The 18,315-nt window shown below is 35.7% G+C and overlaps 1 protein-coding gene across 1 annotated transcript in view; it reads left to right on the top strand.

The window, feature by feature from the left end:
- The window catches only part of LOC128011092 (cadherin-11), a 64,907-nt gene that overhangs the window by 22,674 nt on the left and 23,918 nt on the right, over positions 1-18,315 (top strand). Inside the window, exons 3-5 of the mRNA XM_052593171.1 lie at positions 12,928-13,222; positions 13,372-13,491; positions 16,123-16,290. Coding sequence (XP_052449131.1) covers positions 12,928-13,222; positions 13,372-13,491; positions 16,123-16,290 — 583 coding nt within the window. The remainder of the gene's footprint in view (positions 1-12,927; positions 13,223-13,371; positions 13,492-16,122; positions 16,291-18,315) is intronic.

Genomic DNA, 18,315 nt, shown 5'->3' with positions numbered 1-18,315 from the left:
AGCGTTTTATGTTGATCAATCATGTCACGTTCTGACATCCTCATTGATATGTGAAATTGAAATGGTGCAGCACAGACTCAAGCAAGATTTTGGCTAATGTTAGCAATATTTTGCCTGTAAACTAAAGGAAAATAATCTCTGATGTGAAAGAGACAATTTGTTGACTGCTTATTTTTCAGAGCATCTTCTCCTTATGGACAAAAGTATTGGGGTACCTGACCATTACACCAACTTTAATGACATCCCATTTTAAATGCATAGACATTAATATGGAGTAGGTTACTCTTTTGCAGCTTTATCATCTTCTTCTCTTTGGGGGAAGGCTTTTAGCAAGATTTGGAAGTGTTTCTGTGGGAATGTGTGAGGTCTGATGTTGGGCGAGAATGCCTGGCTCACAATCTCCATTCTAGTTCATGCCAAAGTTGTTTGATGGGGTTGAGGTCAGAAATCACTGCGGGCCATTCAAGTTTGTCAGATTTATCCAACCATATCTTTATGGACCTTTCATTGTGCACTGGGGCACAGCCATACTGGAATAGAAAAGTGCCTTCCCCAAACTTTTCCTACAAAGTTGGAAGCAAAGCATTGTCCAATATGTTATGCTGAAGAATTAAGATTTGCCTCCAGTGGAAGTAAGGAGCTTAGCCCAACCCTTGAAAAACAGACCCATACCACTATCCCTCCTCTACCAGACTTTACAGTTGGCAGTCAGACAGGTAATGTTCTCCTAGCATCTGCCAAACCCAAACTCGACCATCAAACTGCCAAACATGATTTATCACTCCACAGATGGGTTTCCACTGCTCCAGAGTCCAGTGGTGGTCTGCTTTAAAACCAGCCCATCCAACACTTGACATTGTACTTGGTGTTGTGAGGCTTGCATGCAGCTGCTTGGCCATGGAAACTCATTCCTATTAATGCCTGTAGAAGTTTGGAACTTGCGTTGGTGACTTTCACGCACCATGCACCTCAGCACTCAGTGATCTGCTCTGTGAGGTTATGTGGTCTTCTGCTTCATGTCTGAGTTGCTGCTTTTGCAAAAAAAACTATCTATCTATCTATCTATCTATCTATCTATCTATCTATCTATCTATCTTTCGAACTATCATTCGATCTATCATTCGATCATTCATCCATCATTTTATCTAGCTATCCATCCATCCATTCATCGTTTGTTCCATCATCCATCCATCCATCCAAATTTCATTGCTTTTCAACTACTCTTAAAACCTTTAAAATTAAAAATAGTTGCATTGAATTTCATTCAATTATAACAAATTTTGAACATTTAAATTCAAACTGCAAGTGTATATTTTTTAAATATTATCAACATATATCTGTATAATGGTTCCGCAATTTGGATTTGGTTCAAATGGAGGAAGTGAAATGGAATTTAAAAAACATTCTCAATTCAATTCTGAATGTTTCACACCCCACACTTTGAATACACATATTGTAATATATATATATATATGTATATATATATATGAGGCGCCGTGTAGGATTTAAATCAAACTTCGCTTATCAATACATACATAAAACACGTGCATATACACCTATAAATTACTCGCATATACATGCATACTACTGAATGTTCAAAAATACATATATACAATACACGTGAACACTAATATGAAATCGATACCAATACATATAATGTTAGCAATGTATGCATACACACTTGTGAATAACTTGCGTATACATATAAACTTGACACGTGCATACACCTACAGACACTCACATATACATATTAACTTGATCCATGCATATACACCTATTAAACACTCGCACATACATATAAACTCGCTGCATACAAACACAACTGCACATACTCGCACATACATATAAACTTGATCAGTGCATATACACCTATTAAACACTCGCACATACATATAAACTCGCTGCATACAAACACAACTGCACATACTCGCACATACATATAAACTTGATCAGTGCATATACACCTATTAAACACTCGCACATACATATAAACTCGCTGCATACAAACACAACTGCACATACTCGCACATACATATAAACTTGATCAGTGCATATACACCTATTAAACACTCGCACATACATATAAACTCGCTGCATACAAACACAACTGCACATACTCGCACATACATATAAACTTGATCAGTGCATATACACCTATTAAACACTCGCACATACATATAAACTCGATGAGCGCATACACATCCATAAAACACTCGTGCATACATAAACAATAACATTTACTAACGTATACAGTTCAGATGAGAAAAACATGTATATATGCGAGTGATTTCATATGTGGATGTGCGTGAATTTTCAGTATAAACGGAAGGCATTTCAGTGTAAACGGAAGGCGTTTCAGTTTAAAAGGAAGTCGTTTAAGCGTGTACGGAAGTAACCTGTCTAAATACCGCATTTGCAATCATGGACCGGGATTGTGCTACACCTGAAGCATTTTGCGGAATGTTCTTTTTTCGCCCACTATTATAAGATCAATTACCATCAGTTTGTGTTGACTGCTCACCTGCAGTCTCTGTCTGCAGTCAGAAACACAATCTGAATCGCGCACTTTGTTTCGGCCTTCGAGCCCTGGTGGCATACAAAGCATCAATAACCCCGCAAACGATGCGATCATCCGCCGGCGAAGTTCACGGACCGTGATATCACACTTGTCAGTGGTAAAGTAACTGGCAGTTTCGATCTAGAAAAAGGTGAGAATTTCACTTTTATGCAGTCTTCACGAAATAACTTCCAAACGCTATGCAAGTTAACGTTACACATACACATACAGAGAGGGAGAGGGAGAGAGACAGTTTTTCCTCTAGTTAAAAAATATAAAATGTGTTCCCAACTAAGTCCCACTAGTGAATTTAGCCATTTTCAGAATTAAGTGTTTAAGCTATTTGCACAGAATCGGAATATCATAACTTCATAATATAGTGAGTATGTTTGCAAATATTTTGAACAAAACAAATAAAATAAAAGCGATCCATGTGTCATACAGATCTATCGTGGCTGTGTTGTGTCACATGACAAGCATGACGCGTCGCCATGGAAACATTAAGGCGGTACATTCTAAAATAACGGTCGCCTAAAGAAACTCACGCTGGGGTTCAGCTAGAATATTTTAAACTCATGTGCGAAAGGGTTTTATTTCTGAAAATGGCTAAGCTCAAGTGGGACTGGGACTATTTCGTGAAGATTGCATAGAAGTGAAATTGTGAAATTCTCACCTTTTTCTAGATCGAAACTGCCAATTAACTTACTGCTGACGAGTGTGATATTATGGCCCTTGAACTCGCCAGTGTTATGAAATGTTCAGTGTCTGAGATATTTGGTGTCATTGAGAATAAAGAACTATATATAAAGACTCGTATGCAGTAACAACTATTTAACTTTTTTTTTTCTCCTTAAAAAAAGGTTTCACATGGAAGTGCATGAGAGCCTACAGTTCATGTGGAGAATGTTTGTTTGTAATTAATGTATATGTTACAAATCAGCAGAGTTTGATACTTGCACTTCTGCCTGTTATTTTGTTCCTAGTTTGCAGAAGCTCTTCTAATGGGGGAGACTCATTCTCAAGTTATATATGAGCCACTACTGCACACATACATGAAGACATGGGTAAACCCAACCTTCTCAGAATTAAGTTTTTTATTATCTGATGCAGGGGATGGTGGATGTGTACTTTATCAGTGTAATAGTTAAACATCATATGCAAAAAAAAAAACCTTGTTTGATACAAATTTTGTATTATTAACCAGTTTTACTATATTCTGTTCCTGAAATCCACAATTTTTAAATCAAGGTAATCAAATCAAGCACAACCTAATAAAACATGTTTCGTGAATAAAGGGTATTGTAAAAAAAAAAAAAAAAAAAAAAGAGCATGGTCTGTGGACAATTCATCTCAAAGTGCACCACAATGCAGTATATGATTAAAGACAAAAACAAAGTGTATAAAGACATTTTACAACCTTTTTTTAACTATAGAGTACATTTTATCTAATAAATGTATCAGTTTTGGGAAAAAAAAAAAAAAATTTGATCAAGAATCTTCCAGTTCATGTGTGTGTGATATATATATATATATATATAACACTCCGATTTCGTTTTGTTATTAAAAACTTTTTTTTTTGAATGACTGAGCAAACGATTAGGAATGACACAGATCCCTGTCCATAATTGCAAATTTGGTTACTTCCGTTCACACTTAAACGCCTTCCGTTTACACTGAAATGCCTTCCGTTTATACTGAAAATTCACGCACATCCACATATGAAATCACTCGCATATATACATGTACACATGTTTTTCTCATCTGAACTGTATACGTTAGTAAATGTTATTGTTTATGTATGCACGAGTGTTTTATGGATGTGTATGCGCTCATCGAGTTTATATGTATGTGCGAGTGTTTAATAGGTGTATATGCACTGATCAAGTTTATATGTATGTGCGAGTATGTGCAGTTGTGTTTGTATGCAGCGAGTTTATATGTATGTGCGAGTGTTTAATAGGTGTATATGCATGGATCAAGTTAATATGTATATGTGAGTGTCTGTAGGTGTATGCACGTGTCAAGTTTATATGTATACGCAAGTTATTCACAAGTGTGTATGCATACATTGCTAACATTATATGTATTGGTATCGATTTCATATTAGTGTTCACGTGTATTGTATATATGTATTTTTGAACATTCAGTAGTATGCATGTATATGCGAGTAATTTATAGGTGTATATGCACGTGTTTTATGTATGTATTGATAAGCGAAGTTTGATTTAAATCCTACACGGCGCCTCATATATATATATATATATATATATATATATATATATATATATATATATATATATATATATATATATGTATATATATATATATATATATGTATATATATGTATATATATATATATATGTATATATATATATATATATATGTATATATATATATATATATATATATATATACATACATATATATATATCAATAATACACTATTTTATTTTAACAGCCAATAACAAAAATTTCATATCATGCACTTCCAGGAAGACCAATGCAAATACTACCAGACAGCTTTCTTCTGGTTTTATAGACTAGTTTTTATTTTCAGCAACACTGGTGAAAACTGCCCGATTATCTCAGAATAATTGCAGAACCGCTGATTATGTCCGTCCTTTCTCTCTAATGTCAGAATAAATGCGTTTTTCTCTCAAACTCCTCAGACACTCTGACTGGTGCTAATATCTATTAGAGCTGATTTTGAGATCTACTCAAATGCTTTGTTCTGTGTTAGTCTCCCTCTCTTTCTTCAGAAGAGCGGCTCCTTCTCTGCCTCTCACTGTCATACATGCTCTCTCTGACTACAAATGGCTTCAGAGTACACTAAAGAAAAGCACTCAGTGTACCTCAGAGCTCTTATTATGATCAAAAGCCTTCATGTCTCTCAAATTTTCAACCAACCAGTACAGTATTCGCAATAGCACACTACCATGCAATGTTGGGGCGCAGCTAACTAGAAAGTCCTAATGTTATGCACAACACGTTTAGCAGTGTAATAACAGTTCAGCTGTTTTCAAAATGCTGTTGTTTTCCAAAAAGTAGTAGTATAGCGTGACATAACGCCACATAGCTGGTTGTTAGTGCCCCATTGCATTGTGCATAGGTTTTATAGTTGAGTGACTTGAGGAAATACTGAAACACAGGGAGAGTAACCCTATAGGAAATTCAGGGTCTGTTCAGGTGATCAATGTAAATTAAACACAAAAGAAGATATTTTGAAGAATGTGGGTATCCAAACAGTTTCTGGTCCCCATCGATAATTATTTATTTTCCATACTATGGATCTCAGTTGGGGCCAGCAATTGTTTAGGTACCGATGTTCTTCAAAATATCTTCTTTTATCTTCATCAGGAGAAAGAGATTCAATATAGGTTTACAACAACTCAAGGGTGAGAAATGAAGACAGAATTTTGCTTCCTTTTTTTTTTTTTTTACTTCCTCTTGAAATGTTTACAACCACTGCAATGATTTATCTGAGTTCTGTGTCGCCTTAAATCACATCATTTTTTCTACATCCATTTTTTTTCTTTCATTTTATAAATATACAGTATATGGGTGTTTTTAGTAGAAAGTTTGATGCTGTCTCACTAATTAGGAGCTGTTCATGCATGCATTCATTTAAAATCCCAGTTGCTTTTGTGCCAGGAAAATACTGCAGTTTGAAAAAATAAACTATGATTTGGTAGATAAGTGTGGGGTCAGTAGAATTTTAAAGAACTTTTAATCTGCAAGGACACATTATATTTACAGCAAAGGCATTCATAATGTTACAAAAGATTTTGATTAAAAAATAATATAAATAATAATGTAGAATAAATTACATCTTAAAATATTTTCTAATAGAAAATAGTTTAAAATGTTAATATATTTCACAAGATCACTGTATTTTGAATAAAAAAAATGCAGAATTGGTGAGCATAAGATGCATCTTTCAAAGAGATTAAGCTTGTTAGCATCTTGTATAACTGATCACTGTAATTTAATTACTTTAAATAGAATGTAGCTTGAACTGGAAGACTGTTGAGAGGTGAATCATTCTAATGCTAAATATATGTATAAATGCAAATTTATAATTTTGCAAGGAGGCCCCACTTATAGTTAAACTGGCAGCTTTATTATTATATTGTATCTAAACAAGTACAATTTATGACACCAAACTTGGCCAATAGTTTGTAATATATATATGAAGTAAGTCAGTTGCAAACATAGCATCTGTCTGTGGGAGTTAATGCAGGAGCGTGTGTTCCATGGAAGGACGAGTGTTAATATGGGATTATGAATCCATGTACTTACCTCACTTATTTAAAACAGTCTGACAGCTCGTGCACTCATGTTCTGCTATGGCTGAGCACTGCCATCACTGAATATACAGCTCTCCGGTCTGACGTATGCAAATGCATCTGTGTGTGTGTATTAAGGCATTTTCAGGGCTAATTTGTAGATTTAAATATCCATGCTGTCAGATGCACAGCGGTACAGAGCTGGTGTTTGTGTGGTGATAAGGGAAAATGCACAGGATAATGAGGGATGATCAATGCACAGACTGGGTTCATCCAGAAGGGTCCAGCAATGCATGCATTTCTACAGTATATATTTATATGTGTGTGCTTCTGCAAGAAAAACTGGGATATACAAGCTTAATGAATAATAAGACGAACAGAATAGAATAGAATAGAATTCATAGAAAAAAGGTAGTGCGTAAAAATTCCAGTAGATCAGCAGTTTTTTAAATACTCAGACCAGCCCGTCTGGCACCAACAACCATTCCATGTTCAAAGTCACTTGAATCTTAATTTCTTCCCCATTCTGATGCTCGGTTTGAACTTCAGCAAGTCGTCTTCACCACATCTAGATGCATAAATGCACTGAGTTGCTGTCATGTGATTGGCTGATTAGCAATTTGTGTTACCAAGCAATTGAACAGGTGTACCTAATAAATTGGCCTGTGAGTGTATTTTGCATTTAGTTTTAGGCTATATTTACATGTGGGAGGCTATTATCATAAACGGAACATTTCAATCTCTCCCGTTTCAAAAATAACATCGTGCACACATGTCCAGTTTTCAGAAAAGTGTTCATTTACACATACCCGTGTACCGTATTTTCCGGACTATAAGTCAGGCTTGACTTTTATCAAAACTTATTTGACATGAACCAAGAGAAATTAATCAAGAGAAAACATTACCATCTACAGCCGCAAGATGGCGCTCTATGCTGCTCAGTGCTCCTCTAGCCTACCACTGAAGCACTGAGCAGCAAAGAGCGCCCTCTAGCGGATGTAGACGGTAATGTTTTCTCTTGGGCCTAAATAAATTTTAGGCACAATCACAATTCTATTTTATACCCCTTTCCCTTCCCCTACCCCTCCGCCTACCCCTTCCCCTTGTCCCTTGAAACAGAGTGTCAAGGGGTAGGGGAGACAATATTCCCCTAAGGATTGGGACACCACTACCATGAGGTCACACGCCATCATTCGTCATCTAGCTATTACAATACACACATATGCTGGTGTACATTATGCCTTTAATTATCGTTCTGTATTAATGCCCCGCTTACTGACACACATACATATCGGAAATCGCGCAGCTCATACATCCAGGAGAAAATAAACTTGTCAACGCTGCCCCACGACTTTTATTAAATACAGTTTAAATAATGAATCGCTACATTATATTTCCCAGCGACGAGAGGATTCAATCGAACGCGTGAAACAGAGGGGTATACAATTGAACGCGTGAAACAGAGGGGTAGGGGAAAGGGGAAAGGCTTAGGGGTAGAATTGGGATTGGTCCTTATAGTCCAGTGCGACTTATATATATTTTTTTCATCGTCATGAGATATTTTTGGACTGATGCGACTTATACTTTTGTGCTACTTATAGTCCAAAAAATATGGTATGTATGCCGTCAAGAGCATGCCAAACCTGTAGGTGCCGGTGTAATGAGAAGCTCAAGCCCACGTAAGCCAATCAGAATCCCGAAAATCAAAGTAAACATAGATTGCACTTTTTGACATCGTGCGAGCTCTAGCACATACTGTGACATTGGCTGCCTAAACACCCGTTTGTCTCAGTTTACAGACAAACGTGCAAACAAAGATTTTCTAAATCTCCACTCTTAGAAAGAATCGGTTTCAGAGGCGAATTCTCCATTTGCGTGTAAACGAAGGGAAATGTCTCAGTTTTTCAAAATAACCATGTAGGTGTTACTAGCCATTGGTACAAATTTGGTACAATGCATGAAATGAAAACATTTATGTTAAAATTGTACATGGTGCCTTTTCAAATAAAAAATTATGTTAGAATGTTAAAATGGCCTTACCATTAAACAGAGTGATCTGTAAGTAGTCACTGAATATTTTTGACTAGAAAAAGCTGCAGTATGTAGCAGACAGTCAAGACCAGTCTCTATCAATCTAGTATATGTGCACCACAGGGGCGACTGTATGTCTGTACTTGCTGTATATTTGTGCTGAGGATGTGGGAGTGTTTGACATCTTGTAGTCTAAAAAGCAGTGTGAAAGTCTAAAAAGTACAGAGAAATGGGCTGGGAGAGAGTCAAAGAATTGAAAAAAAGAAAGGAAAAAGACAGAAAGTTGTCACTGTTTTAAGACTAAAAGCAGGGGGAAGAGATTTTAGATGCAGGAAGAAAGAACCTAAGAGCTCCTTTAATCACAAGCTCCCTCAACCCACTTCAGTTTCCCAGCATGCCGAGCGTTAGTGTGATCACAGGATGGGAAACCACTGCAAAGCCTTCTTCTGACCACACACACACTCCTTCTGTACTAAAGTACTACTCCAAAAAGCTGTGAGAACAAGACAAAGATAAGACGGAGAAAGAGACCCGACTGAAGGATGAATAATCCCTTCAGCTCCCTCTAGCTGGCCGTCAGCTCACTTCTCTCTCTCACCCTGACCCAGCTTAGAAATAATAACTTAATTCCCGTTAAACTCTTCTCTCCTCCCTCACACACACACTTACAGATGCAGACAAAGGCAGAATATTAGCTGTCGAAAAACGTGCGGGCTTCCATAAGACTGAAAGATGGATGGATAAACATGACAGAGAGGTGTTAGATGAGGGTTAAACAGATGGACGAACAGAAAGATGGAGAGAGAGGGAGAGTGTCAAACAGATGGACAAAGAGGGTGAGAGGCAAACAGCTGAGAGGAGAAGATGAGGAAAACACAGATGGACATGTAGACAGCCATTGTGTGTGTGTGTGTGTGTGTGTATGTGTGTTTGTGTGAGTGTGTGTAAGTGAGGGGGAAATCCAGAGAACGGTTATGTCACTATACTAGCATACTGTTCATACTACATCTGCAGTGTGCAGATAAACAGATATTGCCCACTTAAGTAGCTTGAATGTACAATAGTTTAATGTGTTTTTTTTTCTAGTAGCCTGCGGTTTAGGGGAAGAACTAAGCATAGCAGCGCTTCTGCATTTAAGGATTATGACAGTAATTCAACTGTATTTCATTTCATATTTTTTTTATTTGATTGATTGATTGATTGATGCTTGAACCAGATAAATGGAAATGCTACTGAATAAAAAATAGTGACATTTTAAATGACGGTTCTGAATTTTTACTCACAATTGTAACTTTTCTCAGAGTTTAAATCTCACAATTATGACTTCATAACATGCTATTGTGAGTCAAATCAGAACTGTGAGATATAAATGCACAAATTTAACTATTTGTCCCCCTTCAGAATTGGAATCACAATTCTGACTTTATTTCTCTCAATTGTGAGTTTTTATCCTGCAATTCTACCTTTATATCTTTATGACTTTGAGATATAAAATCTGAATTGCGAGGGGAAAATGTCACAATTGCAAGAAAAAAAAGTCAGAGTTGTGACTTAAAAAGTTGCATTTATCCTGTTTTTAAGGTTGTTCCGAGTCGATATCAAGGATTGGCATCAGGGCTGATAAAGCGTTTTTTAATTTTATTTTAATTGATTGGTATCGGCTCTCCTTAACCCGATCCTAATTTTACGTCAGCTGTCATGCCGGTGTTGTGTAGTATGGGGCGGTTTCCCCCTTTAAGGGATTTGCCAACCTCCATTAAATGGAAAACAAGACGCTGACATGTTCATGCTTACCCACCATTAAAACCAAAATAATAAGAAATGTGTATGCGTGATGCACGAAAACCATTGGGGTCTGTTCTAGTACATCACAAACATATGAGCTCCTGCATATTTGTAGCAATCACTCATTCATTTATCATTTACTTTATTTGCCGTCAGACTATCTGAGACGTTACTGTCATAATGCATTGCAATGGGTTGTCTAGCATCATTCTGCAAGCCTCATGCTCTATAACCATATGTTGCAATTATTCTGCTTATTGTACATGTAGGTTTATATCAGCAGTCCCAAATTCATAATTGTGACCACACAGTCTGTTTACAGTGTCTACCACTGTAACGTGTAGAGATACTGTAGTGTTTGTGTGTGTATATATACATATATATATATATATATATATATATATATATATATATATATATATATATATATATATGTTTGTTTATTCATTAAAATTGCTCTTAAAGTTAGCAAATTCTGCTAGTCAAACAAAGAGAACAATTAAAAACATATTTTGTTTATATGTAGCGTTAAAGGGTCCGATTCATTTTATTGAATCAGTTTGCACAGGTTATACAAATTAACCTTTACAACAAATGATTCAGTGATTTATTTGCGTCCATGTTGTGTTAGTGAAGTCCTTATTCATTAGGTCTTTTTTTAGTCTTGTTTTAGATAGAACCATAAACTAATATCAACCATGATTTTTAATGTCATTACGAATCATTATTTAATCAGACGGCCAAGAGTTAAAACGATTTTCTGGATTAAAAATAATATTTATTTGCAGTGATGACAGGCTGTGTTATGTTTTCATATTTAAATTAAAATAGACTGCAGTATGCAGTGAACATTGTGCAGCTTCAAATCTACTGTGATATACGTGGCCAAAGTCTGTTTGTTTTTGCAGGTTTATTTGGCACATTCATGTTCATGTTCCTCACAGTTCCCCTGTGACCTTATTGGTCGGCTGAGCTAATGAATTTTCTGCCCGGCCAATCACCAGCCTCCTATCAGTCCAAAAACACCTGGTGTTCCTCATATCAGGCACACTGGATATCTGGATGCAGAGGTCTTTTTTAGCCCCTGGTGAAAGGTGCCCTTTCACAGTGATCCTGGATCAGTCTGCCTGCCCAGAGCTCAACCAGAGCAATTATGACTTTGTCGGAAAGTATTAAAAAGCAAATGCCTTTTTATTAGCAATGGCTGCAAAAACGAGGAAGCCGCTCGTTTATTATGGACAGTTTTTCCCGATATCATTTTTTATACTCGGATATTACATTTGTGTGGTTTGGCCTTAGAGGATCTCAGTTACTGAAAGCAACAAACACATCTCATTACCTCATGGAGTTATTTATTCACATGGAACCAGTCGGTCTCTCAAGTCATTATCTTCATGGGATGTTTTTTAGAAAAGAATATTAGCCTAGTGAGAAAATAGCATTAGATTTAGGTAACACCTTCTGTGGTTCCTGTGCATAAAATGCATTATAAATTTAGGGGATATTGTTCTTCATATCTCAAAGTCTACTTTAGATCCACCAGCCATATTTCAGGAATGTTGCAATATTTATGAATAAGAAATAAATATGTGTGTCTGGCTCAAGCAATTTTTTTTTTTTTTTTTTTTTACTTTAGCGTTGGTTTTTGAAAGAAGTCTCTAAAACTCACCAAGGCATAATTTATGTGATCAAAAATACCGAACAATTGATCATATTGTGAAATATTATTACAAATAATAATGACTGCTGAAAATAATAATAATTATTATTATAATGATTTTAAAACATCCTACTGACCACAAATGTTTAATGGTATATATGTGCCAACAGTAATAAGCAGTAAAAGTTATATTTAATATATTTATATAGAAAAATCTTATAATATATAATTTTTTATTAGTTTGTAATTGAATTTAATATTGGGTTTGAATGTTCATTCGCCACTAATATCGAATGACAGCATACATAAAAAATTATAGATAATATAAATATGAATACTACTGAATCACTTGCATCGTTATATGGTACTGATTCTTTAAGCATTCAGGAATAATATGTGTTTAAACTTAATTAAATATAATTAAAGTTTTCAACAAAATAATTAGTATATAATACATTATATACAGTATGAAAGTATTGTGAAAATAGTTGTAATACAATATATATCATATAGAATTATGAGTGCTTTTTATACTGTATACAGGCTTCATAAAAATGGAATTTGTTGATGGCTTTGAGACTTTTCTGACATATCTTCATTCCTCCAGCTTCACTCAAGTGTGGACAGAGGTGATGGACGAACCAAATACATATTAAAAGGTGAGGGGGCCGGTTCGGTGTTCGTCATTGACAGCAGAACGGGGAACATCCACGTCACCAAACCCCTAGACCGTGAGGAAAAGGACCAGTACCGCCTTATCGCCACGGCAACAGACCGGCAGACCGGCCGAGCCCTGGAGCCCTCATCCCAGTTCATCATCCGTGTGCAAGACATCAATGACAACCCGCCTCTGTTCCTGGGCGGCCCGTACAGCGCCACCGTGCCTGAGATGGCCAACATTGGTACTGCGCTCGGCTTCACACACACACAAATGCCCTCTGACTGCTGTCAGCTGTGTTTGGAAGAAAAGACGGAGGTTCACATGCTCATTGAACCTTGAGTCTGTCAAAAAAATATATCTTATTTCGTCTCGCTCTCTCTCTTTCCTTAGGCACATCGGTTATTCAAGTGACAGCCACAGATGCTGATGACCCAACGTATGGGAATAGTGCCAAACTTGTGTATTCAGTGATTCAAGGCCAGCAGTACTTCACCGTGGACCCGCAGTCAGGTGTGTGTTCGGTTTAATTCTTTATGATTAGATATGCAATATTTTTCATTTTCAAAGGGTGATGAAATGCAGAACTTTTATTTTATGTCTCTCAAGGTTAGTTTATAAAGGACCAATTTTATCAACAGTTTGCGTCAACGCAGACCCTCTTTTGGCATCAAAAGTGTGGTATACAGTATAATATTGACGGCTAATAGCTGACATAGGCACAGTGGTCCAAATTTAAAATAGGTGAGAAAGTTGTTTCTCCTGCTCCTCCTCCTTAGATTCAATGCTCATGCAGGTTGCCAGATTGAGGACATGCGATAGGAACGCCAATGAAAGCCTTGCACACTGTCAATTGATGAGCTGATTTATCCGTCTTTTCCATTCCAGGGGCCAGTTGCATAAAAGGTTTAGACTAATCTTAATAGTTAATCATCTATTTTTTTTTTTTAACTGGTCCATTTTTTTATTTGTTTACACTAAAATATAAGCCTGATTTGGTTAACTGCTATTGGTCAAATTAGTTCTTAATACACTGTCTTAACCTAGAGGTTTATGCACATGTTTTTAATTTTCCATTGTTTTTTCTGTGTAAACACATGCTAAACAGACGTATATGACAGTTGCATTTGTGTCTCACATATTTTGCTGCATATCACGCATGCATTTTTACAATGCATAACAGTGGACCAGGAGGGGCATTGCAAGTTTTGTTTACAGTAGCAAATTGATATTTTATTTGATGTCAACATGACGGAGGAGGAATTTTATTTTTATTTTATACTGTGCTTTTTTATAAGTAAAGACACGTTCTAATGGTCCTACAGTATACACTGTGTTTTCCACCAACTGGCAACCCAGGGTGACACATTTCAAAGTAGAATAACTGGTGTTAGCATTGTTTATCTGAGAAACAAGTACAGTATGTGAACTTAGCATGTTTGTTAAATATCTGAAGATATGTTATGCTATTTTTAGCAAAGTCAAAAAATGATGCATGCAGTGAAACAGCAGTGATGAGAAGGCATGGATGAGGTTATTTTTTGCAGCTAAACTTATAGGAATAGTGCACCCAAAAATGAAAATTCTGTCAATAATTGCTTACCCTTATGTCACTACAAACCTATAAAACCTTCATTAATCTTTAGAACACAAATTAAGATATTTGTGATGGAATCCAAGAGCTTTTTCTGGCATAAAGTCCACGTCAGTAGAAATCACGTTCAGGGGGCACTTTACCATCAGCAATTAATCCCCCCCACACACACACACCGTGCACGCCACTGTCTACACCCCCTCTTTTACAACATGTCATGCATTTTGATACTCAAGATGGCAAGCACTGTAACAGAGCAGTATATATTTGAGCCTGAGGCAGAAGAAACTGAGCAATGCAACTCAACCACAACGATTGCAATGGTCTGTCTCAGCGTGGTAATTGCTTTTGCTTGCTTAATTTTCTGTATTTCAGTTTAAAAAAAAACTATTATTACTTGTTGTTTTATACAAGATGCTGCGTGTGCGTGGGTATGTACTGATTGCATTAGCAACACTCAAACAGTGATACACTTGGTGTCTTCATGGTGTTAAATTCTGGTTTGATGTTTATAACAAACACTGTAAAATTAGAAATAAATGTATTTACCTGCATTGTCACTTGTGAAATGTAAAGAGAAAACAAAAACTTTATATTTTAGTTGCTCAGGCATTTAAAAAATGCCATCATTAAAAAAAAAAAAATTCAGCCATGCATTTCTAATGGAGAGTAAGTTTTGAGTTCTGAAACTTGCAGTATTGCAGAGTAACCTCTTAAAAATATAAGTGTCAAAAACCGTTTCTATTGAAATATTTCTATTTTTCAATTTGATTTTTTTTTCATATAAATGCTGTTCTTTCTGTTTATCAAAGAACTCTGAAAATTCAGCTTTGCAATTGCAGGAATAAATTACATTTTTTTTTAAATTAATAAATCAGTTAATAAATATATTTATATATAAATCATCATCATCATAATACTGTTTTTAATGTTTTTATATTTTATTTTATTTTATTGGATCAATTGAATGCAGCCTTGCGACAAAAGCATAAAAAATGTAAAAAATAAAACTTCATACTTATCTCAGAAGATTTATAAACTTTTTTTTCTGTAAAATGATGACATAGGCAAAATATTATTTGATTGGTTTGTGTTTTTCAGCATATTCTGACTTGTGCCATTTTTGCAAATCCATCTATGTTCCCTAGCTAGATAAAATTATCTTGGTCAAAAAATCAGCAGGATCAGCAACAAGGGTGTCGAATACATCACAGAAAACCTAAGATTTCAATTTTGCAAGGCATAAAGACAATAAATGGATGTACAATAAATGTACAATATTCACTGCATCTAAGAACAAGTGAAAGTTTCATCTACTGTAATATCTGTCTGACCCATCAGAAGCAGTCAGATCTGTATTCTGCTAAAGTTTCTGTGAATGAAACTCAGGGCAGGACAGCAGTGCGAGGTGTAGGATGTTCAATGTGATGCCTTTTAATTCACTCCACTTTTACCTAATTACTTTACTGGCATGAAAGTTGTTCAGTATTGCCAAAGCAAAGTGATGTTTGCTCTGAGTGAACTGTTCCCATCTCTGTCTCTCTCGACAGGTATCGTGCGCACAGCAGTGCCTGACATGGACAGGGAAGCTCAAGCGCAGTACCAGGTGGTGCTCCAGGCCAGAGACATGGGTGGCCATCAAGGGGGTCTGACAGGGACCACCACTCTCACTGTGCACCTCAGTGACGTCAATGACAACCCGCCCCGCTTCACTCAAAGTGAGTCACACATCCAGCCGTGCTCCAGAACAAATCAAATCCCAGTCTGATCTAGTCTGTGTACTCTAGTCCACAGTTCATTCTGTTGAACGTTCTATTCTGTTGTAATCTATTTTTGTTATCTGCTGGATTTTATTACACTGCTTATCTGTCCTAGTCTAGTCTACCGAGCTTTGTTTTATTCCAGTTGTCTAATCTGGGCAAATTAAGTCGAGTCCAGTTTAGTGTACTCTGTTACTGTATGTTCTAGTGTAGTTTATCTCTAATGTACTAAATTTTACTATTCTATAATATACTATTCTATTCTGTTCTGTTCTATTTTGTTCTATTCTGTTATGTTCTGCTCTGTGAAGGATGATATCTAATCTAGTCTACTATTCTATTCTATTCTATTCTATTGCAATCTATTGTATTCTATTCTATGAAGTATCATTTATAATCTAGTCTACTTCACTATTCTATTCTGCTTTACTTTATGACTCTATTTAATTTTATTGTAGTTGTCTATTCTAGACAGGTTTAGACTAGTACAGTTTAGTCTACCCTAGTGTTATGTTCTAGTCTAGTTTATATCTAATCTCATCTATTCTATTCTATGAAATATCATATCTAATATAGTCTATTCCACTCCACTATTACATTCTTTCTTCTTAGTTGTGCACATTACAATTTAATTTTATTGTAATCTCTCCTTGTCCAGTTAAGTATACTCTGTTATGTTCTAGTCTAGTTCATCTCTAATCTAATTAGTTTTACAATTCTATTTTATTCTATGAAGGATCATATATACTCTAGTCTACTCCATTATTCTATTCTATTCTATTCTATTCTATTCTATTCTATTCTATTCTATTCTATGAATGACCACATCTAATTTAGTCTACCCCACACCACTATTCTATTCTATTCTATTCTATTCTATTCTATTCTATTCTATTCTATTCTATTCTGTTCTATTCTGTTCTATTCTATTCTATTCTATGAATGACCACATCTAATTTAGTCTTCTCTACTACACACCACTATTCTATTCTATTCTATTCTATTCTATTCTATTCTATTCTATTCTATTCTATTCTATTCTAGTGTTTGCTGTTCTTCTCCCATCTGTGTTGTCTATTCTATTCTAGTCTAGTCTTGTCTACTCTGTCTGTTCCAGTATAGTCTAGTGTAATCAACTTAACTTTCTTCTATTTTATTTTAGTACACCACACTGTTTATTCTCTAGTCTGGTGTATTGTACATAACTCAGTTCTTTTCTAGTCATTTAGTAATCTGTTTTAGTTAAATAATAATAGGTTATTATTTAATTGGTTATTATTAATTGACATAAAGCTTAAATTCAATGAAACATACATATTAAATGAAAAAAAAAAATGCCTCGGCAACTAACTGAAATCATATTAAAGTCACCAAAATTGCAAAAAACAAAATCTAAAAGAAAAATAAATAAATTGTAGCTAAATAGATATAATTAAACAAAAATGTCTTTACAAACCTCAAAGAAACTCTATTATGATCTGGTCTACTCATATTCTGGTCTTGTATAGTGTCCTCTGTTCTGTTTCAGTCTTAGTCTAGTCTCATTTATTTTCCATGAGCTCTCTTTCAGAGCATATAAACTCTGAATTCAATAGCTATTTTGTTGTGAAGATCAAAGAGTCTCAGTGTGGGCTCTTTATATCCCCGTCAGCATACACCCTCTCCATTAGTTGCTCTAATGACACGCAGTGCACTGTTTGCTAACATCACAAGTGCTGTTTCCACGTCCACGGTCAGACTAACCAGCAGGAAGAGAAGAGAAGTGGGCGTTCAGGTTTGTGTGTGACATGATGTAACCTTTTGAAATAGATTCATGCTTTATTTCGCTTCTACATTAAATCACTCGGCCCTATTTTCCTGACTGCACTTCTGTCCAATTGTTAGCCACAGCAAGCTTATTACACACATACTATTCATGCTGCGGATGCTGTCTTATTGCAGTAATTGATTGACAGCTCAAAGACGCGAGTGGTGGTTTGGAGA

Source organism: Carassius gibelio, chromosome B23 (genome assembly GCF_023724105.1).
Source record: "Carassius gibelio isolate Cgi1373 ecotype wild population from Czech Republic chromosome B23, carGib1.2-hapl.c, whole genome shotgun sequence".
In the NCBI taxonomy this organism is placed as follows: domain Eukaryota; kingdom Metazoa; phylum Chordata; class Actinopteri; order Cypriniformes; family Cyprinidae; genus Carassius; species Carassius gibelio.
This window is presented reverse-complemented; position numbering and strand designations above follow the sequence as displayed.